The following is a 25,248-nucleotide window of genomic DNA, read 5'->3' as shown; positions in this document are numbered from 1 at the left end:
GGTGGAGTGACACAAGCTCGGCTCAAGTGAAAAAACAGGTCTTTTCCTGCAATGTTTGGGTTTATTTGGTCTAATTAAGGATACTACCATATCCTGGAAATTTTGCCTTAGTCCGTGGGCCGATATGTCACTATCAACGCTCACACTATGAATATACCCGCACGCAAAATGCACGCGAATGAATGTGAATATTGGCTGCGTATTTCTGTCTTTATAGAGGGAAATTAGGTTACTGCACATGAATTAGCCCGGCTGTGTGTAATCAGCTTAATGAAAAGCAAAGTTAGCTGGTAAGGACCAAAATAATTAATTAAGGCAGGTGGGAAAGGCTTTATCAGAGCGGGTGGAGGCCTTTCGCAGAGTGGGGGTTTGTTGTTGGTTTGGGTTTATTGGGGGGCATTGGGAGGGTTTTTGGTGTGGTTTTTTTGTTTTTTTAGAGAGTAGGTCAGTTTAAGCCAGCAGCAATTATTTGGCGTTTCCCTGGTTTTACGCCTTTGTGGGTTGATCCTTCCCGCCACCACCTGCGCCGCTGCCCATCCCTGCGCGAGGTGGGCCGTGGTGTCACCATCCTTCTTTTATCAAGCTGAAGATGGGGGGGGGTGTTTTTGCTCCTGAAGCATGTATCTGCGCTAGGTGTGGCTGAGATAAAGGGCCAGGGTTAGGAGTTCGGTCGCTGCCAAAGCAGTTCTTCCTTCCTTCAAGTCTCACCGTCACTCCTAAGGTTCATTTTCATCCTTCAGAATAATTTTGGACTCGCTTGTTTGGGTGCAGTCCCAACGCCTTCACAGCTTGGCCTCCGCTGGGCTGCAAAGGACAGACAGGCACCTTGCGAGCCTCTGCTCCAGCTTGAAGGGGTTTGATATCTGGTCCCCAACAAAGGTTTACGTGAATTTTTTATTTTTTTTTTTCACCCTCCCATCAGTTTCCAAACCTGGAAAAACAGAACCGCCGCATACCATGGACGCCACATATTCCTCAAGCCAGTGAGCGCAGTCTAAACAGACAGCTCTCCATCTCAGACACCTACATCGGGGAGGAGAGGATGAAACCACACAGGGTCCTGCTCCCAGCCCTTATTCTGCACAAGATAAACTTGATTTCCCCCCCCCACCGCCGCATATATTGTCCCAAAGGACAGCAAAAAACCTAGCTGCTGTCACGAGCCCTCCCTTTGTGCAAGCTCCGCTCGTAGGTTTGCACATTAAGGTTGTTAGGAGGTGAAGAGAAAGATGTTTGCTCCGAAGTGGTGGTGGAGCCCTGTAAGAGCTGATGAGACACAGGCTTGCTCAGAAGCGCGGTATTTCCTCATGTAACAGCCCAGATCTGCCCCGTGCTCAGCTGCTGTGGCTCAGTTCGCCATCAGCGACCCGCTCTCCGCACCTCATCCCCCCGCTTCCCAATCTGTAGGTGTCACAACAACCCAGTTTCTTTGGTTTTTTGGCATTTCTACTGGAGGAAAGCGCTCCTCCTCGCAGACGCCCTGTGCAGGCCCACAAGTTTTCTCCAGAGCTGAAATTTTGGAGCACGATGAGAAGCAGGGCCTGGTGTCTCCACCTGGATTTGGCAGGGGATGTACCCCTGGTTCGGGGGGGATGACACACACACCTGGGGGTCCCCAGGCGTGCTGCTCCCCGGGTCCGTGCCCCGCCGTAGCGAGGATCCGGATGGTGAGGCGTGTTGGTGGCTTCCCTCTGCTCCTGCCTGGGTGCTCCCTCCCACCCTCGCAGGGCCGGAGCTTCGCATCTACCGCTGTCACCTGCCTCGTGTCCCCAGGGGTGCTTATGGGGGGGGGGGCCCAGGGTCCCGCGTGGGGCACGGCTTGAGGGAGCATGGGGTGGTGTGGGGGGGTCGCAAAGCCACGGAGCCTCTGCAAAAGGAGGTGTGGGGTAGCTGGGGGGGGTGGGGGGTGGACACGCAACATGGGGAACCTCATCGGGGCGATCTAGTGTCCCTTTTGGGGGGTCGGGGGGGGCCTTCGGGGGGTCTCTGGGGAAGGGGGGGTGTGGGGATCCCCGCGGGGGGGCGCGCGGCGCCGTTCCCTTGGCGGCAGCGCCACCTGGCGGCGGCGGACCGGCACCGCCCGCGCCTCGCCCCGCTCCCCGCCCGGCCCCCATTTCCCCCAAATCTGGCTTCAAACCGGGACGGTTCTGGCGGTTTCTGACCTTTTCTCCACGGAATGGGTGTTAAAAGCTTGTTTTCTTTTATTTCTTCCCCCCGAAGGCGAACGTCCCTTTACCACATCTACAGGTTCAGCATCGCGGTACCAGGGATTGAATGCGCCGGGCAAAAGTCATTTACGGGACGCTTCTGGATCAGGCTTGTTCCGCGCCCAGGCGGGACAGATGGGGATACTCGGCATGGGCTGGCAGAAAGTAGCCTGTGAATACAGACACTCAGCATGTGATGCTCTCAGGTGGGGGTTGGTTCCCCAGACTAGCAGAAAACTGGGTACCTTGGGGACTTCACGGGTGGGAACAGACACCTTGAACCTTAAATGGGTAATTTGGAAGGCCAGGTTCTGAGTTCAGTACCAACTTCTTAGCAGGTCAAGGCTCAGATCCATGGGGATAATTGGATGCCTGATTTCTCCCTCAAAACCAAGAAATTTGGGACCTCGCAGGGTCGGAGCCACAGCTCTTGTCACTTTTGAAAGGGGGAACGTTGATTTCTACGTTGCTGAAATGCTTTTGGAAGATCACACCTCAAGATTTGTTCCCTTTCCATGCATATTTACAAGCATAACTTGCTGCCTGACCCCAATCTCTGCAGGAAAAGACAGTGCTGGGGTGCTCCTGTCGGCTTCGCATTGGCCAAGAAACCTTTGCCGCTGGGGATCATCCTCGGGGACAAAATAGCTGCCGCAGGCGAGCCAGCGCCTGGCTGAAGGAGCCCCCCCGATGAGCGGGAGATGCCCCGAGTGCTAGCAGCAGCTCTGCCATCGTGAGCTGAGGTTATTCAGAGAAACAATTATCAGATTGGCTCAGAAAGTGAGGAAAGGCATGCGGCTCAGTTGGGTTTTTAAGTAACTTTCACCGCAAGTATTCAACTTGCCCAGTAAGAAACTGAAATCAGAATATTATTAAGGAAAGACAAGAGAAGGAATAAACCTTGTTATTGAGCTTTTGGGTCGGAGATCTATTTGCACAGACTTATAAAAAGCTCTTCGAGGCCAATTCCCATTATCACAGGTTGCTCTGAGCCATCAAACTCCTGATAAATGTTTTAAACCCAACCTTCAAATGAACTGATCATTTGCAAGGGCGATGCAGAGCCTTCAGAAGAATTCCCCGAGGCAGATTGCTGGGTAGTAAATGTGAATCTCCTCTTCTCGGGCACTTCTTGTAGATCTTTTGAGAGATGCCAAGAACCCCACAGGCCAGAGGTACAAGCATCGGAAAGCAAATGACAATCCTAGAGATCAAACCGTCTCTGCTTATTTATGGAAAGATGCAAGGACACTGGCAGCACCACTTTACTTCAGTACTTTCTTACACTGGTGTAAATACGTGAGCCTGAGCACAGGCGTTTCTTTCTTTAAAGCAGCAAGAGTTGAAAGACCCAGAACGGTACGGAAAGTGCAGTTCTGCGGCTCAGCTCAGCTTCAGGCTAATTACTGAAAAAATAAGCAAACACACCTGGGAAAGCAAGATGACAGGGCCTGGAAAGTTTTGCAGGGACTTAGCGTACCGAGAGTTCACTCGGAGCAGAACTTGCTGCGGCAATTGTGTTCCTCTGTGGCGGGGAAGAAAAGCCGCTGCAGACCAGCTACCCGCGTAATCGCCTCCTGCAGGGAGATGGAAACGCCACGCTCCGGAGTCTGAGCAGCGCAGGTGCCTGGAAACACTCGGAAAACACGATATCCCTCTGGAAATATGTAAGTATTACTCTTGTCTGAACAATTATTCACTCAGAAATACCGAGGAGTGGCAGCGATGGATACACTAATGCCTAGAAATTAGAAGATTTTGCAGCATCTCATGAATGATTCCTTTCTTTCCCTGCTCTTTTTTCTCTCCCATCTAACAGTCCTGTACGTTTGCCTTATCCCTTGAAAGAAAGAAAACCACCCTGGTTTAGCTCCGTGTGTTCCTGCATGGGACGGGTGGACTGTAACACACTTATGTGACCTGCCAGACCTCTGGAGAAAGCATGTTTTGGGGAAAAACATCTCAGTTTCTCCCTCCTGTCTCGTCTCACAGGGCAAGAGGGCTGTGGTTTGTCTGTGGACTGGAGAGGGGCTTGCATGGGGTGCCCTGCCTGGAAGGCTGTGCCGGAGCGGGAAGGACCCACAGGATCGTACGCTTCTCTGGGCTCACAGGCAGAGCGACTGCGCTGCTGCAGCTCTCCGCTGGGAAGCAGCAAGATGCCCGTCTGGGGACATCAGGTACCCGTCACATGGAAGAGTCCAACGGTTACCACGCTACGGGGTTTGTTTTTTGAGAGCTTTGGGTGAGTTTCTAGCCTGTTCTCTCCAGTTGTTTCCCAAAGTGGTAGGAATTACCATTTGGATCTAGTCTATCAGGAGCCATCTCCGCCTTCCTCGTTTTCCCATCTGTAAAAGGTGGATGTTACTGGGGCCACTGTAAAGATTGACTAGATAGGTCCGTATCCTGAACTCATTTCTCCCAGTGACTTCAGTGGGATGCCCAGCCCAGAACAATGGCAGGATACACGACCCTAAACATTTCTGCAGTGCTTTGAAAGATGAAAAGCACTGACTTTTATACCTATGTCGGCACAGGGGCAGAGAAACGTTTCATGATGTTTATAGCAGACATCACGGCCATTACACATGAAAACATGGGAAATGGTGAGCTTTTCTTGTAGGGAGATAATCTTTAATAGATGGCAACGAGGAAATAAAAGCATTCGTACACAACAGCCTACCTCACAGAGGGGTATGTTTGCCTGAGTAGCATGGCCACAGCCACAGATGTTTCCTCCAGAGCCCGAACGGCTGCACGGGGCTGTTCCTTCTGAGGAACCGGAATGAGAGAAATCCCAGTACATGCTTTTCCTCTCCCCTCCTCACCCCTTGCTGCAGTTGCAATAAAAAACCCGCAGCCCCAGTGCTAGATTTTTTCAATGGAAACATTCCCCTAAAAAACATTTGTTTCCCCCTTTGGAGCAGTAGAAGACGATGAAATAAAAAAAAATAATAATAAAAAAAGAAATGTCTTCATGACTTAAAAGACAGTATTGAACAATCCCTTTTCCAAGATATTTTATTGGCCTCCAAAGATAATGGGCTAAGGCCTCTGTCCTTAAGACTGCTTTCTGGGAGGGGAAGCAGGGTGCGTGGAGCCGCTGGAGGGCTGCATGAGGACCTGGCTGTGGGACCCAGGATAGGGCTTTACTCTCTTCCTGCCCTGACCGTGAGGATTTATTTTTCCTTTTTCTCTCCATGGAAACACACAGTCCCTGACTCTTGTCACTCACAGAAGACTACACAGCAACACGGCTTGTTTACTCGCTGTTGTCTTCAGTGGATTGTAGCTGTGTGGCCTTGTCCTTGTTCCAGGAAATGCATGGACATAGCTGTCTGAAGGAAAACCCTAATGATTGTATAGTTTTCAGCGCTGAGTGGCAGTCGGCCACCTCGCTTTTATTGTTAGCAGATTACAATGTTGCCTCACTGCTCTGTGCCACACACCACGCTGTGACTAACATCATGCAACAAAACAAAATCCCCTCCAAAGTGACCATGTTCTCGAGCCTAATGGATCTGGTAGAGGCTCCATTCACCCGATACTGTTTTTCTCTTCGCATCTCTCCCACAAGCGAGGATGGGAAGAGTGGTAGAAGCACTCTGGGAAGCTCACGTCCATGATGTAACACCTAGGGTGGTCGCTGCTGGATCCCACACCCTCCCAGCTGCCATGAGAGCAGAGCTGGGTTTGCTCACACCAACCAGCCTCCAGAGCTGTTCAGCATCTTTCCCACTTGAACCCTCAAAAAGAGGGGTGTGCAATAACATCCTAACTTGTTTGTGCCATGAAAGGAGCTGGAAAGAATGCACCGAACCACATGACAAGCGAGGACATCAGGGCTGCGCAGAGAATAGAAAGACCTCATTTTTAATTACTTCTGAACAAAGTTGGCTCAGTAAAGTATTTCCCATTGTACTGCTGAACTTTTCTTCTCATCACACAGCAGTGAAACACAGTCCTCTCTGCTGCTGCAAGTGAACTAAAATCAAGGCTGTGTTAGGGATCACTTCATTTCCTAGTAAAAGCAGACTACCCACCTATCACCAGTGTTTCAGGCTTTGCTCCAGCATCCAGGCACTTCTTTGTCATTGTGGATGTTTTTAACATGAGAGCCTTAAGAAGGAAGGACGTCCCACTGCCCTTGCAGAACAAGACTGGGGTTTAAGTGCTTAGAGACACCTTCTCTCCATCGGCCCAGGCGTGAGCGGTCACAGGAAGGCCATTACAGAGAACTGGCTCGAAGCATTGAGGCCTCTGAAGTCCTAGACTCTTGCTTCAGCCACAGCGAGAGCGGACGCTGAGGGCTGGTATCCACGTGAGATGAGGCATATCTACACAGACGTAACCTAGTTTAACCGACACGTTAACAGCAGGGCCACAACTACGACAGGTACAAAATGAAGAATTATTGCTCGAGTAAAGGTTCTCATCTTTAAAGCCTGTCAATTCAGACAGTGAGTTCTTCAGGGCATGGACTGTATGGCTTGAGTGTCGGTAAAATATCTTGCATAGTCTTGGTCTGGGCGAAACTAAATCATAAGCAGGCTTCAGTTCCTCGAGTTTCATCATGAGATCAGAGCCTAAGGGTTCACTAAAATGTATTTCATTTCAGAGTTTCGTGGATTTAGAGAAAACTCAGAAGTGACTCATGTGCAACTGATGTCTTCCTGAGCGTGGAGAGAGCCTGAAACAATAGATCTAAGAGATGCAGGCTGCCCCATTCACTTTTTCTTCAAAATCCGCTGTTTCCTGGAGTAGGAACTTGGTCAGCCCACAAGAAAAAATCCACATCATACAGCTAAAGGCACCAGAAAGCCGTGCAAGCGTGTGCCTTGGGCATCTTGCATTATTTAATTAAATAGCAATTTAACATCTTGCAGTGAAATGTCTTTTAGCTGAAGATGAGCAGCTTCCCAAGCAGCAGCAAGGGCCCATCCTCCTCACTGACTCCCTTGCTGTCCAAGACAGAAGCTGCATCGGCTTCAGAGTGCACAGGCTCAAACTCCTGCTGTGCTGGTACCTGACGCACTTCAGAAAGCATGAGCTACACCCTCCTCCTTACAGGTAAGCCTAGACAACAGCTTTGCTGCAGGTCATGCTGCTTTTTTTCAGAATGTAAACACTCAAGTCCTTGTTTCTCCTGTGGGAATCCTACAGCAACCCAAAGGTGATTTCTGAGGACTAGTTTTGCCTCCACATAACCCCTCACTACTAAACCTCTGAACCCTGGCGAGCCTTCTGCAGCTCCAGACTCTATTTTCAGCAGCTGCCTGTACCAACTCCTCCTCTGCAGGTTGTTGCTCTTGAAGCAGAGATGACAGAAATGAACTTGTACCTGCAGTTCCATTGCTACTGAGTTCGCTGAAGCTGCTGGTGCAGATGGGTTTGCAACAGGCTGCCAAACTCTGACCTGGAGCAGCTGCTACCTTGAATTAAAAACACACTTGAATAACTTTAAGATGGCAAGGCCCGGAAGACCTTGCCGTTTATTAATAACCTGGATCAAAAAATGACTGATTAAGTTGGAAAAACAATTCTCAAAATATCAACATGATTATTTCAGTCCACCCAAAACGCTAACGAATGGTCCATTAGCTTGAACTTGTAGTAATTATTTTTCTTCTCTGAGCCTAACTACAGTTACATACCTCTGTCTAGTTAGTATCTTTGTAGTGGGGTTTGGATTGTTTATTGCCTGTCTGGAAAGTAACAAGATGTGAAATGTAGCCTCCCAATACAGGACAGAAAAAAGTGACAGGCTGGAAGAGAACTGCACAGATCTGCTCACCTGGATATAGACCTAGCGCAGCTCACCCCGTGGGTTACAGGCAGCTGCAAACAGAAAACCATCTAGACATGTTTGTCTGACCGCATGCAGCCTTGAGCGCAAAGCAAACGGAACACATTTACGTATCATGTGTAAATGTATCTGCACCGAATCTTCAGATGTTAAGAAAGGAAATAAGGTAGAGGATGAAATTCCCACAACTTTGACCAGAGAAGGCTGGTTCAATCTGCAATGCAACAGGGGATGTTGGAGATGCTGGAAGTTTTCACTGGCAGAATAACTGCTCTTTAACTGCTAAGGTCACCTGGGCATCTTCACCAGAGTAAGCAGTACTGCAAGAGTCAAGAAGAACGTCAGATGATTATGTTACTTAATTTGCCATCATTTGGAAGGGGAAGGCGGTGATGTATAATTATTTTTTTGCTTTTCTTTCCTCTGCTTTCTAAGCTTATGATGTAATGAGTATGTTTAAGTAGTAACATAACCCCTGACTCTTACCCTTGAAGTGCACGACTACTGAAACAAGACACAGAGGACTCCGCAGTGCTTATGCTTTCATTCAGACTAAGTGATATTGGAGACAATTTTGAACTGGAGAAAGAGAGAGCATTATAGAGCATGGCACTATTTTTTTTTTTCCAGAAACCTCTCCTTTGTAGACCTTACAAGAAGTTGAAGCAATACTTTCCTCTGTATTTCCTCTGTACCGAGTACATGATAACGATGAGAACTTTTTATTTAACACTGTATGAAATGTCTGACCCTTGAGGGATCATAACATGCTTAAAATATACTTAACAGTACCCTCTGGCTAAAAAAAGTTTCCAACTCGTACTTAAAAAAATATCCATTTAGATGCTTACTTTGACTATGTGCCCAGCATCAATGGCAAAAGTGCTTCTGTTTAGAAAGGATGGCTCAGCCAAAATTCAACTTGTTTTTCAGGAATAGGAAACCAAAGGAGAAAAAAAAAAGTAATAAAAGCCGTACCAAATAAATCATCATTTTCCTCTACACGTAAGTGAATGTTCACGTGTGCGCAAATCTTACTGTTCAAGCTAGTACTTGATAGCGCTTTCACAACGCAAGGTTGCCAGCGCTGCTGTCCAACCCTCATCGCGCTCTGATGCGGTGGGTGCAGGAAGGCCTCGCTGGCGGTGACAGGGGCACAGCAGGACAGGCTTTGTTACTACCTCCAGTAACATCTCAAACAACTCCAAGCCAGACCAGGCACCCACACGTTCCGACCAGGGTCTGCCTGCTTTCCATTTCCACTGCAATGATTAATATTAATCGCATTAATGTCACAGAGGCGATGGAATCACACCAAATTATAAGTGGCAAGACAATCAGGAAAAGCATCGCTTTTATAAGCATCTGCATCCATAAAAAGGCACCTGAAGTGTTTCGGGGAAAAGCAGAGGAGAAAACTGGACTTCGCTTTCCTCTGCCAGACTGAAATAAGAAATATAAGGTTTACAAAGGGCTGGATTAATAAAATAAAGCTGAGAGAGGGGCTACCATCCCTTCCACCTATGTTAATAGCTATTACTAGAACTCAGAGGCTGAGCCAGTGTTTCCACACCTGTTCTTCAGGAGCACGGAAAGGGCAACCTCTCTCCCCAGTCATTTTTAGGAAAAATACGGTGAAAACTCCCAACAGGCAAACCCCATTTTTTAGTAAACTTGTAACCCAATTATAACCCTTAAGATGGATTCTCTGCAGCTGGCTTTTAAGCTCAGGAGTACAAATTAGCAGGTAGAACCTCTAGATGACAGAACGTAACCACCTTGCTCCACGTGGCTGCACAGAGCTACCAACGGGCAGGGTTTTGATCCAGGCCTAACCACCATAACACACTGAACAGCAAATCAAGCCCTGGCCAATGAAAAGCAAATACACAAGTGTGGATAGCTATTCAGAGAAACGGCCCCTCCATCATCTGTCTTGACAAATACACTTTGCATGTACAACTGCAGGGGTGACGCAGGCAAGTCAGCTGTGAGACGTACGCCTCAGTTGTTTGCAAAGTTGGCTTTGCACTTTGTTGTTTAGCCTGCAGAAATCAGAAGGTATACTAATATCCTTGAAAACTTAGATTGCCTCCTCAAAAAACAATAAAAACACTTATTTTTCTCCTCTATTCATTTTCATTTCTGACTATTGATTTCTACTTGCCCTTTGTTTCTCTGATTCTTGGCCAGTTCAACTCGCAAAGTACTACCCCCGAGGCTGAAGCCTTTCAAAGAGGATACAGCACTCTCTGCGGTTGCTTTATCCTTGTAATCGAGAAAAGCCCTGTGCTGCGCTCCTTGCCAATTCAGTCGTAAAGGAGTTGCACGGAATTCCCTTAAAGCACATTTCAGCTCGCTCACTCTTACGCTGGGAGGTATGTTCCCCACATACACAGTAGTAATCAGGCCAGATCCCTCTAATCCGGGACTTAAAGAATCACTTTCAACATAATGCTGTCCTATTTGAGCCGAGCCTGTTGCAGCCGGCTGACTTGTATTTTCAGCCATCGCCTTCTCATTTAACGCTGCTGGCGTGTTGGCGTTTGCCAAGTCTGAAAGTTCATCTTGGAGGGTAACGTCCTTGCCAGCCTGCTTCTCTCTGTATCGAAGACTCTTTAGGATGGGGATTTTTTCCAGCATCTCATAGCTGACCTAAAAAGGAGGAAGACAGATATAATTATGAGATTTCTGTCCTTCCAGAAAAAGGAGAAAGTCATCAGGACGCATCTGTGCCATAAAGAGAGAGGAACCTTATTATATTGCTACCATTCAGAGTGCCAGAGCATTCAAAACGTTACTAATTGCTGGCCCGATTCTGAAGTTGCTCCCTAAATACACGCTGCAGGACAAAAATAAACATTAGTTATGCTTTAAGCAAGTGGCACAATGTAGATCCAGCAGGAAAATCAAAACCAAACTCAAAACTATTCGATTTTGACATTTATTTATCAGGGTGCTTTCAGATTTGCATTCTCATTGTTATCCCTTAATATTTGCTTTGACCGAGGGCCTGTGCTCCTGCTCTGGCAGAATCTTACACGCCTACAATTCATCAGACCATCAGGCGCTTTCATTCTGCAGGCCTCCTTGTGCTCTTTCCCCCCAAAACAGGATATCCCGTAGGCCGGGTCACACAATGGGGAGGGACGATGGTGTTAAGTTTGCAGCTGGGGAGCGTGCCTTGTAGCGGGGCTCCGATGAGTGTGGGCCCAGCTGGAGGCACGTTCTCTGGTCGTGGCACATCAGCACGGCCTCCCTCCTGTCATCTGACCTCGCACGCCACCCGCAGCTACTCATCAGATCCCACACCAGTCCGCCGGGTTGGATCACAGAACGGAAGAGCGCCCGGACACTGTGCTTCAGAACTGTGAACCCTCTATCCCTCCATCCATCCCCAGTTCATAAGCAGCTTTTCTGGACGGGCTTTTCCTCTCAACAGCTGAACCCTATCCATCTCAGGCATGAGATGCCCCAGGCTGCACTCAGTGACTGGCAGGAAACACAGTGGTTCCCTAGCTAATGTGGTCTAGCTCTTGGCTTGCACACTGCAGTTGGAAGGAGAAATAATTCGTACTTGGCTGCTGGACAAGCAGAACATCCATCAACACAAGATCCAATTCTTAAATTTAGGGAGCAAAACAGAGCCTAGGGAAGCAATGCCTGAGCTAGCAGAGACTCGAGCTAGTAGCCCACACAGTGTGAGCAAGGCACGCTAGCGGGGTACTGCACCCAACCTTACGAGCCACTACTTCTCAGCAGGCTGTACTGGACTAGCACCAGCATATCTTGGCTAGAATACGCCTGCGCATCTCTCAGCTCAGATCTCTCACCTCAGAGCCCCTGAATTCCTGGTTCTACAATTACAGTCAGAGTGAGTTCGGATCTGGCTGCACCACATAAAGTCTAAGATTTACAGACCTCTAAGGAGAGTAGCCCAGCTCTGAAGTGATTCATGTAAAATCAGACAGAATGGGAGCAACATTAGGTTAAGGTAACGGGAAAGCCAGTCAACACAACTCTCTCAAACGTTCCCAGGGCTCCTGTTCCAAGGAGCAAACAAGCAAGTTTTATTTCAGGCTGAAACTAAATAAAAATACAATTTACATAAAGCCTGTCCTTGCTCTATTTTGTTAATATGATATCAAACAGCAGAACAGCACGAACCAGTGTGGGCGGAGGCCACCTCCGTTCTGTCACACTGCAGACCCAGACTCAAGGTGTCTGGGATCAGGCCCTTTAAACAAGCAAACTTTATGACCGAGAACAATTTCTGAGCAAATCTGGCCCAATCTGGCAGCCAGTACAGAGAGGCAAGGACTTCCTCTGGGGCTCCAGGAGCTGCAGCACTCTGGAAGGTACACGCCATTTTCAGATTTTGAAGAGTTATTACTCTGTGGATAGTTGGACTGATTTGTTTTTCTCAGCCAAGAATTCAGACTGCTGTGTTTGACAGCAAATTCCCCTTCCCTGGGCGATACAACATCAAACCAATGGCTGAAGCCATCTTACTTTGTTTTTACTGGCCAACAATTAGGAACATTTGTTGCCTTCTGTCAAATTTCTATGTGAAAAGTAAGCTCTATGCTAATTAAACCAAACAGGAAAAACATTTTTCTATTCTCATGCAACTAATCACACTCCTGAACCCAAAGCACAATGTCAACCTATTACCGAGAGTGTACGTGCAGCTCCCTTCACCCTGAAATTAAAATTAAACTCGGTTCCTAAGGCATGGACCGGGTGTTTAGTTAGAAAGATCAACGCTACCAAGGGCAAACCCTCGCCACTTTGTATGCTAAGAAAATCAAAGAGATGGGCCCTGAGAGGATGATCTCTGGAACCCGCAGTCTTCAAGGACAGATTGAGGAGAGGAGTCAGATAATCCAAGGGCCAGCATACTCTCTAGGAGACTTCAAGTGCCTAGACTTCAACACAGCCTCTCCTCTCACCAGAGTGACCAGCAGTTTTTGGCATCTGACTGGAGTTCTTTGAGCTATCGTTTCAGGCTCCCTGCAAACTCAGGAAGATGCAGTTACAACAGCATATATGTCTTCATAAGGGCTATGAGCTAGTTTTCTACAAAAGCTGAGGCTCTGCTCATGAAACAGCAGCCCACGAGGTGAACCAATCGTTACCTTAAATTCTGCCCTCTGGAGAGATAACAGTACTGAAGCAACAAAGGCAGCTGATTTGGCACTCAGATTTGTTTGTAGTAGAAAACATTCTGTAAAAAACCTACATTAAAGAAGTTCTGACATTGTCAACTGACATCCTTCTGCTGCAGAAGAGAGACGGGGGATTTACCTTAAGGGCTGTTTTCCCCAGGGTCTAGGAGAATCTTTCAGCTGGGCCAAAGCGTTCAAACCCTTCCCTATTTTTCCCCACTTTTATGCCAAGGAAAGGCAGAAACTCAGTTTGGGACTTCAGAGTTTCAGTTCAACAGACCAATTCACTACCTTTTTTGGGGTGCAGGGGGTGAGAGCCAAAAGGGCAAAGGGGGCAGTGGGTGGCAGAGGAGAGGAAAAAGCTTGCTCTGCTCTGTTGCAAAATAGCAAACAAAAGAACTCTGTGGTAGTACAATGTGTTGCCAATTACAATCATGCAAAAAGTTTCTTTTGTCTTGTGAGCTGTGGAGGATTGCAATGATTTATTTCCATGTGGAGAAAGGCCAAAGATATTCCTCCTCTCTTTCAAACAAGCTGCACGTTTCTTGGTCCTGCGCCGGCTGGTCACCCCTCCCTAGCCTTGCCTACCACCTTAGGCTAAGCCAGGATGCAGGGGACTTGGGTTCTACCCCAAGTCTGCTTGATCCAATTATGCAGACCTGGGCAAACACAGTGGCAGAAGCTTCTTTCCTTGCTTCCCCCATCCCTATAAAGTCAAGGCCAAACCATTTATTGATGTTTGTAAACTTTGTATTGAGTGTTGGGATTTAGCTAAATGATTGGCTTTAGCACTGAAGCCAGCTGAAGAAGTTTCCTATTATCCCTTGACCACCAATTCCCAGGCCAGTTCCATACTTCAGCCCTCTGGGGTTGGCCAACAGAAGTGCTTGTGGGTCTGTGCTATAAACTCAGTGACTGAAGTGATTCAGGTTAAAAATAACTCCTCCAAATGCAGTTAATCATTTAACAATCCTGCCCACTCCCTGCCATAGCTGGGAGAGCCTTGGGGAAAGAGGACAGCAGGGTAGATGAATTCTTCTGGCACACAATTACCGGGCTATGGGAAAGGAGCTGAGAAGGGAAATGTGGCCCCTTTTCTGACAGAAACCTGAAGAAAACAGAGTCTTGGATGCCGACTGCCAATACAAATCTCCCAGCACTTAACCCTGAGCATCCACGCTTACGACACCTGGTTTAGTCCCAAAACAACGTAGTGGCAGATGGACTTCTGCAACGTCTCTGCTGGAACATCGAGGCTCTCTTCAACCTCTGTTATTCCGGAACAGTAAGTGTAGCCACTTTCAATATTTTGCTGGGGAAAATGAAAGATGTGTTTGTCCTCTGACAGAATGAGTAATGCTGACCCCTGATACAGCACAGGCCAAGCCAAACACCACTTTGATTTCCCTGGCAGCAGAGGCGGTGCATTTCTGATGTACGGCAGAGGAGGGAAGGACAGCTATCGATTGGAGAGCACGCTAGGTCCGCTATTTCATTCTGCTTCACACAGCTACCCATCTGCATGAAACAACTTATGTAAGAACACCTGGCTCAAGACAGAGACGGATGCTGCTGCTGCCCCTGTCCTGAAAGGCTGCAAACAAGACCAATCAATCTTTAGTACAGCAGATCCACCAGCCCTTCCAAGTACTGAGGCTGGTAGGCAGAAGGTGCTTGAAAGACTCATCTTTGCCCACCCTGAGGGGTGTCTGACCCCAGACGCCTCATAAAGGCCTCCAGGACGGTGCCCACTTCTCGTGTTGTCTCCTTAATGAGTTGCTCGTTTCAAGGAGCGCTGTGCTCACAGGGGTTTAAAGCACAGACAAAGCCAAGACAGCTAGGACGGGCCAGCACAGTCAAACATTTTATCATTCATTTGCACAAAATGTCCAAATATGTGCACGCAATCCAAGGGCATATTTCTGGGAGCTGGCAGCCCACGAAGTCTGCTAGTGTCCCTCAGGAGAAACTTATGCAACCCACATTTGGAATCCATCAGCAAAAATTGATTCCATGGACTCAGCGGCAAGGGTCAGATTTGCAAAGGTGTTGAGATGTTTAACCATGCATGGAAGCATGCCCTGCTCACGCTATCCCTCCGAAAAAAACAAAATGAACCTTTGCTAAACTGACAGCAAATTTCTTCTGATGGCAACACTGTGACCCTGCTGAAGGTTTTGCCAACTTCAATATGTGAATTTTTTGAGCTTTAGAACATCATTTTACTTTCCAAATATTCTATCACAGACACGAATCAAAAGCTGTTTGTTGTCAGATAGTTTCCATCTCTGCCACTGCATACTAAACTCTTTCAACATTAGATCCAGGGATTCCCCCCAGTTCATTTCATTTTGGGAAAAAATCTTTTCCTACTTCTATAAAATTCTCAGCAAAGGAATGATTAAAGAAACAGAAGGAAATGCCTGCTAGAATCTAGTGATTTTTCCACCAACTACTCTCATTTCCCTCTTCATGACCCCAAGTATTTTAATTAGTCTGTATAGTTTCAACTTAAAATAAGCACGGCACACAAATAACTTCATAACTGCGACAAATATAATAGAGAGTGTCACAGATAAAGATCACAGCTACCCATACAAAATACTAAATGGGAAAGTAAGTCATTTCATGAATTCAGAGTTCCCAGAAACAATGGGTTAGATTTTCAAGAGAGATGAAGCCAAGTAATTCTCCCCTGGCATCCAAATAAAGTTTTCCAGAGTGCTCAGCTCTAAGCAGCTCTTGCTGTCCTCCGAGAGCACATACTGGTTTCTCAAAACCCTGAGCTCACATGCAGAAAACTTACCCATATGCACACTCCAGTACTGCCTTTGTATTCAGAAGTGTTTCTAGAGTGCCTAGCACTGATATTGATAATGCTGCCTTGTATTAATAATATTGTAGCTCTTAATCTGCCTTGGAAGTCTTTATATCGGTGTTTCTGTGACAAAAATCACAGCAAGTAATTCACATCTTCCTGTTTGGAAAAACATACTACCTCATCAGCAAGAATAGCTCAGCTGGAAATTCTGTACTGAGCAGAATTGAAAGGAGGCAGCTGAGGGCAAGCCACGCCAGTTACCCCAAGAAGTGAATCACTTGCTCACAGAGGAACACCTACTTACCCTGTCCCTGTATCTGACACACTACTTCCTTCCTACACAGCACACAACAAACAGAAACACTCCAGAAAAATGCAGCACCCCTTTGAGCACAGAGATCTAGCCTGGAGACATGCATTTTGTTTGCTGCATAAATACCTTCTTACCTATTTGGGGGTGAAAATGGAGCGATGTATTAATGGCTATTTATCCTAACGCCTTCAGGAAAGCACATCCTTTACAACAACACTTAGCTGTAATCCCATGTTTGCAAACACCTTTAGTTTAAGCTCTTAAATCATTGTCTTGTCTTGACCCAGCCATGTTCCTGAAGGATGAACTTCTTTGCAATGTATTTTACACATCACACATCTAAACAATGAAGTTAAGCTTTCTTTTGACTTTCTTTCTGTTGACAAAACACCATATTTGAAGTGGATTATTTATTTACCCACTACCTCTTGGCTCATTTAGTTTTGCTCTGAGGAACAGGAATGCACCAGTAAAGCCAGGATTTGAAGGAGAAAAGGATGTAGAGAAAAGGATGAGAGAAGGATGTAGAAACAGCCGGGAAAAGTCAAAGGACAAACACTTAAATAACCCATATCAAATCCTGCATTTTTAACACCCCGCTGATTAACTAGACCTCCCACCTCCAAGACCCTCTGCGCAAGAGCTGATCATACAGTTACCACCACAACGACAAACATACTCAAGTCACTCAGCTCCCTGTGAAAGAACAACACTAATTTCTTTCTTCTTCACATAGACACGACACTTTGTTCTTGCCCCAGAGCAACAGAAATCTAACGATTATCCCTGCCCCGGCTAGTGTTGTCCAATATTCTTATCTAATCGACATATGCACCAAAGAACAACCAAAAGCAATTTCAGGTGTTAAATCAACATTCAAATATTCAAATAAATGCTCAACCGTGTAATGTGCTCTGTTCTCAAGGAAAGCTGTAGAAAATTCAGCAAAAGCTGCATTTTTCAGACACCACCGTTAATGTAGAGGTTACTACAGAAAAAAGGTTTCACTGTCTCATGCAAACTGACTACAATCAGTGCAGCACAAGCTTTAGATACGACTCTGCTAAGCACCTCCTCAAGCTTTACACACAAGCACAAAGGAGGTGTGGCAAATACTTCATTAGTTTATGAGGTGTATATTGTAACACTGATCTTGATTTTTTTCTCTAAAAAGTAAACAAAGGCAAAGGGAACATGGCTGGGGACTGACCGACTTTTCATGAGTTGTAAAAGTTGCACACAAGTTTAACGACCCCTGCAACAGACTGCGTTCCCCAGACCTTTGAAAAAAACGTTGCTGCTAAAGGGAACTGGACAGAAAAACAAAAGAAAAAAAGCATTAGCAAGGCCACTTACTGAGACTGAAGTCTGACACTAAGACAGACAGAGCGTGATCAAAAGTATGTTGGCAGGATGGATGGAGCACAAGTGGTAGGCCTTCAAAACAATTACATTCAATAATATCCTAAAAAAATTATGATTCAAAAATAATTCAATGGAAAAAATGCACTAGTACAGACAGAGCTTTTATTTATTTATTTATAACCTCAACTCCTCAACCACAGGCAGGGTAAAATACTCTCCCACCATAGGAATAAAAATAGTACTAGCTAGAATTGTTTGTTGTAGATACATTACCTTAACAAATTTAACTCTTTTTGCTAGTTGGCAAGTGCTTTACAAACAACTCTTGATTTCCCTAGAAGTATTCATGAATAATACCGCAGTGGTCTCTGCAAGGCATGGGTATACCATTCCTCATTTCAGCATTCCTACTGTTACTCAGTCATGAGGGATTGCGTCTGCTCCCTAACTGGATGATTTTAGGAATGAAAATCTAATGACAAAGAAAAAGTTTTCCCAGCATGAGCTTCCAGTAAAACAATTCACTAAATGCTTTTCTGAAACCGTATGTGAAGCCACTAAAGTTTCTAACAATTGGGGGAGGGGAGGACAAACCCATAGAACAATATTTATCAATAAAGATTCATGAGTTAAAGCAGTATAAAGTCACTATTCCTCCATCTGAAAATGAGCTCCAGCCACAGATTCATCTATCCTTTGAAAGTTAATCCCATACATCCACTACGTAAACACCAACGTACCAGCCGCTTGGTCACACTTTCCTTTCACAGCCGGAGCAGCACATATTCCACCCATTCCACACAGTCTAATGCCATAAAGTTCTCTGGTACTGTCTCCAGAAAACGAACAGACCCAATTTCAGTGAGCACTGAGGAATAAAACACGTATGGTGGGGAAGCCCCTCAGCTTACACCTATACTATTATACCACAAATGAGTACAAGAGATGATGTTTACCTTAAAAACCCATGAATGATGTTTCCAGTGACTCTCACCCTACAATCTGTTTGACAGAGCAACCTCAGCTTCAGTAGTGTATTTCTCCTCCTCACCGTTACCACTTTAAAAACACTGAACGTATATGCTCTGTTTTGTTTCATCTGACAAACACATTTGCTCCTTTTCCAAGTATTTCTAATATAACAAACATATTTGGATGTAAAAATGGGGGGCTTATCAAGAGGATGGTAGTAGCAGTAAGCCACCGTTAGCAGAGGTAACTTGCCTTTTGCCATATTATTCCCTGAGGTTTCGGTCGTTTGCAATTAGTCTTGATAGTTCTTGTTGGAGTGAGTATGTAATCCACGGTTAAATCATGATCACCTAGAAGCTCTTCTGCTATGTCAACCACCTATAAGGAACAAGGGATTTGGTAAACAGTTAAACTCACTAAAATTGCACATCGTTCCTGATGTCTCGCAAGGTATGCAAATCGGTCAGTGACTGTGGAGACAAAGCAAAGCTGCTACGCCAACACCATTCCAAGTATCTTCTTCAGACATACCATTTGGTATCACATGGTTCTGAACTGTCACTTGTAGCAGACATTTGAACTCACCTGGCAGTCATGCACAGTAGTAATTACAGGTGTATCCGCCTGCACTGCACCCATTGACACCATCATTGCGTATTCCATGTCTGCATAACCTTCCCCTTTTCCAATTCTCCAGCCTAAAACACACAGAAGCAAACAGTCATAGTAAACACGGAAACAGCAGAGTGGAAAGGCTGGTAACTGTCAAAAGCACGCAATTAAACTAAGCAGTCTGCAACAGATAAACCAAACACAGAGTTGTAACTCGGGAAAAATTCAGGTCAGTGTCTCTCACAGAAGGCAACTCTCCTTGTAATCAGCACTGAAATAAAAAAAACATTAGTTTCAATGAACTCCCTGAGGATCCCAGGAGCCTCCCATTCAGAATAAACCAAATTTAGTCCAATTCAGTTAACAGAGAAGCCTACTTACCCCGTTGTAATTAGAACCCTCTATTCATGTCAACCATAGGTTAACTTCATGTGGGTAAAGAGGAGCCTGGGTCACATACAAAGAGCAATGGATATTATTTTTAGGCAATGGATAAAGTCAGTGGAAAAGTTTTCACCGCTGGCAGGTCTTCAAAATACTAGAAAATGCAAAATCTGATTCCCCAAATAGGTACTGAATCAGCAGCTGTAACGCAGGTCCTTTCATACGCCCTGTGAGAGCAGAACAGATCCTCTGAACAGGGAGCCCTCTGATTCTTTCAAAAGGAAAAAAAAAATTAAAAATTGCTTTGCTGAATAGTTCTACCGCAGGCCAAAACACTGGCCTGCGTGCTCTAAACCACACTGCTGTCTGCCCACTAAGTCCTGGTGGCATTGTTGGAAAGCAGGCATTGATTTTTCCTGGTTGCACTGGGATCAGTGACTCATCACGCAGAGGAGACAGAACTCAAGACCCTAATTCAGTTCCGAAGATACATTTGGGTCTGCCAAAAGGAACGCATAGCGTAGCCTACTGACATGGTGAATTGTGACTTAAGATCCTCCTCCTGAAAAGCTTACAAGGCTTTACCTTACCTTTCTCAGAGACAGCCACTGATCCTACAACAACCAAGTCCACTCGTGCTTTCCCATCAAGGCCTACGGGCACACTGTATTCTTTTATACCCTACAAGAAAAACATAATTTTCAGTTCGCAGAGTGCAGAGCCTTCCAACCAGCGAGGCAGAAGTCCAGAATGTTTTGGTAAATCCAAGTAACTCCCCACGTTTCAAAGTGTTTCTTCCATGTATAGCCAAGCTGTACATGTCTGGAAAGTTATCCTCTAGGGAATCCTAGAGTACATTCCCTGCTACGGTGACAAGAATTTTGGCATGCTTCAAGGAGCGCTAAGGGAGGTGGGCACTCTTCTAAGCAAGGTTACTTATTTAGGATCAAAACCTTGTATTTTGAAACCCTTCATTGGGCATCCATGCCTAAAAATGAGGGCAAATGACACTGTCTACCCTACTACTGCTACTATTGCTAACTTAAAGTTATAATATATAAATTCATGCCCACGAAGAATACCAGAGCACTACAAACTCTTAAATTAATTCTCACAAAGTTAATTCAGACACAGACAGCTACAGCATAAGACGTTAAGCTGCTTGTCTGAAGTCACACAAATTGCTTTACTGAAGCACATCCAGGTACATAAGTTGGATCACTCTCCATTTCACACTGCGCCTACTGCACTGCCTGTTTCTCCACACATGTATCTTTAAAAGCACCTTCCAAAGCTGCCTATGAGTTCTCCGAGACTACATTCCCCAACATTTTGCTGCATGACCTTCATTCAGGATGTGCCACTGCAAAACTAAGCTATCTTTATCATAACCTTCTCAGACACAAATGAACAGAAAAGCACACTGTTCCTGACAAGTGGAAAGAAAAACCTGACATAGCCTCATCACCCTTTTTTTCTTCCCCACTTCTCCCCCTTCATTCCCACCTCTTCAGGCTCCCCTAAAGAACATACCCTAACAAAATTCTGTACAGGGCTGCAGAAATTAAAAGTGATGTTTCCTTGGGCTTTCAGACATCAGAGGTTTAAAACTTTTAGAAAGATATTTTATGATTCATTCACTCTTAATACACATCTACAGTGTAATGTAAACCCTCTTCATACCAGTTCAGCTTTGTGCTAAGTCAATCCTCACAATAAAAAGCTAAAAATTTTCTGTTTGGGGCACAAAACCCCAAAACGTCAGTAATTTGTGGCTATCAGTAATAATGCTCATTATCCACTTCACAGCAGCGTGGTAAGAACTGTTTGCACAGTGCTTTGTAAATATAAACTACTAATAGCTTTTATTCATTATTGCGCCTGGTTGGGGGAAAAACCAGACACATGGTGGTAAGATCACAGAGCAGATATGAGGCCTGAAGCAGGTCGAGAGAAAGGTCTCTTTCAGAAGTGCTCCCCAACCCTGAAAAGCTTAATTAGTTAATGACTTTAATAGAAGTTCCAACAAAGAATGTCACTACTAATTACCACCCATTTACAACCCTCAGTTGTGCACAGGATTGCTGTGGAACTTCATTGCCTTTAGCTGGAGATAAAAAACGAAATAAAACCTCTATCGCTGGCCTGTTCATTTTGTACAAGTTACGTTTTCCTACCGAATAAAGATGCATATAAAGTAAGGCAGATTTCCCTGCCAAGGACTTCAGCTGTACAGTATGATGTTTTAACGCCAGAGGGCAGCAACATACCACATTTCAAAAGAAAACTGTTAACACATTTTTGTACCTCAGTTGATATAATGACAGAATTAATGTTTCTTTAGACATAGAATTCTGAAAGGATTGATCCTTCCTATTTAGTAAAACCTAAAATTTTATTGACCAGACTATGCAAAAACTGTACACACTATAATATTCCTTATAGGGTTCACTAGCTTAAAACTGCAGAAGTATATAGGAGTACTATTTATTACAAACCTAAAGATCTAAGTCACCTATGAAAGTTGATCATAATGTTCCAGAAAGCATTCACAAAATATTGATACCATTCTACTAATAAAATACAATGAAAAGACTAAATTTCCTCATGATTTTAGTACTAACAACAAAAAAGTATTAATGGCGGATACGTACACAAAACCAGGAATAACATACTGGCAGAACAGTATTTCAGGCAGCATCTGGTTTTCTAACTCCTAGCTGGACTATCATAACACAACACTCTTCTAGGAGTTAATTCAGACCTTCCCCACTCTTCCTTCCTACCTGAGATGTAGCACATATTCGCAGGATCTCCTTGGTTGCACCTGAAGGTGGAACAATCTTATTGAACAGCCCAGTTCTCAGACGTGGTGTGGGAACCAACAGTGTCTTCCTTGCCTGTGTAACAAAAGAATTTGTCACTTAAAAGGAGGTGGGCTGCTAAGGAAATATTTTTGGGTCCTATGGGCCTCCATGTGGTCAGTCATCTTATTTGCTACAGAGTAGTTAGCATTGTCGATTGTATTGTGCTTTTAGATGAATCCTCTCCAGTAAGGCAAAATTCCAGACAAGATTTTATTTAAGAAATAGATGGCAAGACACACCTATTGATCTAAAAGTGCATGTCCACAAATGACCTACGCATATAAGATAGTGACCACACGCAGTTCTGAGGTCTGTCAGTCACACATTCATCTCATGATAAATGTAAGGCCATCTGAGGCAAGGCTACCTGACATGTTTTGGGGAATAAGAATACAATGATGGTGAAACAGCTACTGCTCCACAGAAGCGTATTATTTCCCCAAACCCTACCTGCGCCTTCGCCATTTGCCAGAAAGGCAACGACATCCTTACATGAGCGACCCCGTGAGGCTTACGACCCGCAAAGCTCCTGCCAGAGAAACGGCAGGCACTGACCATGAGATGCCGCCAAGCACCGCACCTCTGGCCCGCTCTCCTCCCCAGGGCTGCAAAGGTGCCGTTACCTGCAGCGCAGCTAGCCGAACACCTTCCAGAGGTTTGTCAGGATCCACTTTAATCTCACGTGCTCTGTTGAACACATCCAGCTCTTTAATAGAGCAGCAAGCCTGGTGAGATCCCTGCACGAAGAAAGGAATCGAGAGATAAGAGAATACGTTCACTTACTTCCAGTGTTAGAAAGCGAGCGTTCTTCTGGGGAGCATCGGGATTTATTTTTACAGTATTGGCAGCTTTAAACTCCTGTAAACCCAGAAGCCTTGTCGCAGCATGGGAGGCACCCTGTTTTCATAAGATATCAGCGTGTCACCAAGGAGCTCGCAGCAGAGATGGGAAATTTACAGTATTTCATCCTATAGAGAGGCCGATTTCCCCAGATCTTAAATATGAGGAACATACTACTAATTTTGTGGTGTATTCTATGGGAAACTCTCACAACGGATGCTGAGTGCTTGGCAAGTATCTGGCAGGCCTCAGAAAAAGAGGGGCTCCAAGTACAGCCACCTGGCCTGACTTCACCCTCATTCTCACCTAACTCAAAGATGCAACAAATACCAACAGAGTCCTTTAAACACGAGCCATCGGCACAGACTCTTTTAGACAAAGACCTTCTGGATATGGCTTTCTCTTTACAGAGAATATAATGAACTAAGATTGACTGTTTAACTAAAGCGCTCAAGCTTAGGAGAGCACACACTCCCCTTTGTAATTTCATTGCTGATATTCCCTTGCTTACGGGCGTGATAAAGCCTCAGGCTTCCTCCATCCACTTCAGAGCCTATTTCACCTTGGTACCAAACTAGGGCGGAACATTTCTGCCAGTCCCTTGAGCAGATTAGCTCTGGGAGCCAATCTCCGAATACTAAACACCCAACACACATCCCCACAGTGGTATTTTGGTCATTATTTCATCAGCGCATGGCAGACATGCAGCTACGCACCTCGAGCTTGTTTTAAAACAGGCAGGCAGTGAAGCAGGGACCTGAGTAACTGAACACTTGAAAGTCCTCTTATTTCTTCCTCCTGCTCACCAAACTAGGGACACAACCAATGCAGGAGGAGGGGCTCTCCTACCACTGCCCAGCAATAGCTGGGCCACCCTTTGCATTTCAGCAGCACGCCGTTTGTTCCTCGGCTAAGCCCTGCAAGGTGGGCGACCTCTGCTTTCCCTCCCAATGGACCTGCTTAAGACCCTGGGGAGAGTGAAATCCAGTTCCAAATGCTTAGTTTTCCCTCCCGTACAAGTATTTATCCTGTTCACAAAGTGCTTTTGTATCTGCTGATTAAAACACAGTGCACACCTGCTTGTCAGGTTTCTCAGAGCTCTGCCACCCTCTGCCGTCGCTCACCAAGCGCACGGCCCGCAAGGACGCGGGGTTGACAGCTGCCTGTTTGGGGGCTGCAGGGACAGGCGGGGAGCAGGCGGGGAAGCCTGGGGTGCCCTGCTGGCCTGGGTTCGGGGGTCCGGAGCCCGGCGGGCCCGAGGCTGAGGGGGGAAGCGGCCCCGACCCGCCGTACCTCGAAGTTGGGGATGCGGTGGTGCACGGGCCGCGGGAAGCGGGCCAGGCCGCTGCGCTCCAGGTGGTCCCAGACCCTCTCCCGGATGTCGCCCTTGGAGGCACCTGGAGGAGGGCGGAGCTGAGGGCGCGGGCGGGCGGGCGCCTCACGGGGGAGCGCTGCGACCGCCGCCGGGCCGGCCCCACCGCCGCCATCATCACCCCCCCGCCCTTTCCCTCAGCCCAACGGTCGCCCCTAACGGCTGCGCTCGCGCCCCCCGCCCCGTGACGTAGCCCGGCTCCCCGCCCCGCCCCTCGGCGCGCGCCGCTAACCCGCGCGCAGCCGCACCCCCCCCTCCATGGCGGCGCGACCGGCGGCAGCGGGCAGAGGAGGAACCTCCGCCTTAGCTCCGCCCCTCCCGCACGCCCCTACGGCGGCGCGGAGGGGCCATAAAGGCGCGAAGGCGAAGCAGAAGAGTGCGGATGGTGGTTGGTGATGGTGGCTGTGGGGAAGTGTGGGGTTAATGGAGGGCCCTTTCCTTAGGGGCTGGGCAGGAGCGGTGTGTGTGAGGGAAACACTGCTTTGCACAGAGCATGGCAGCCTGGGGTCCGTTGTCTGGGTGTC

The 25,248-nt window shown here is 46.5% G+C and overlaps 1 protein-coding gene across 2 annotated transcripts; it reads right to left on the bottom strand.

Annotated features, from left to right (window-relative positions):
• Positions 1 to 7,659: 7,659 nt before the first annotated feature.
• On the bottom strand, positions 7,660 to 25,038 carry MTHFSD (methenyltetrahydrofolate synthetase domain containing). 2 transcript variants are annotated; one of them, XM_064459696.1, is made up of 8 exons: positions 24,957 to 25,038; positions 24,646 to 24,749; positions 23,296 to 23,409; positions 22,432 to 22,545; positions 20,236 to 20,326; positions 19,235 to 19,347; positions 18,902 to 19,027; positions 7,660 to 10,665 (listed from the first exon to the last, which is right to left on the bottom strand). In XM_064459696.1, the coding sequence occupies exons 1-8, from the start codon at positions 24,982 to 24,984 to the stop codon at positions 10,150 to 10,152; spliced, it is 1,206 nt and encodes a 401-aa protein (XP_064315766.1). In that variant the 5' UTR covers positions 24,985 to 25,038; the 3' UTR covers positions 7,660 to 10,149. The 2 variants fall into 2 exon arrangements, with proteins under 2 accessions (XP_064315766.1, XP_064315765.1); XM_064459695.1 differs by lacking the exon at positions 23,296 to 23,409 and adding an exon at positions 23,136 to 23,249.
• Positions 25,039 to 25,248: the final 210 nt, after the last annotated feature.

Source organism: Phalacrocorax carbo, chromosome 8, assembly GCF_963921805.1.
Source record: "Phalacrocorax carbo chromosome 8, bPhaCar2.1, whole genome shotgun sequence".
NCBI lineage: Eukaryota > Metazoa > Chordata > Aves > Suliformes > Phalacrocoracidae > Phalacrocorax > Phalacrocorax carbo.
This window is presented reverse-complemented; position numbering and strand designations above follow the sequence as displayed.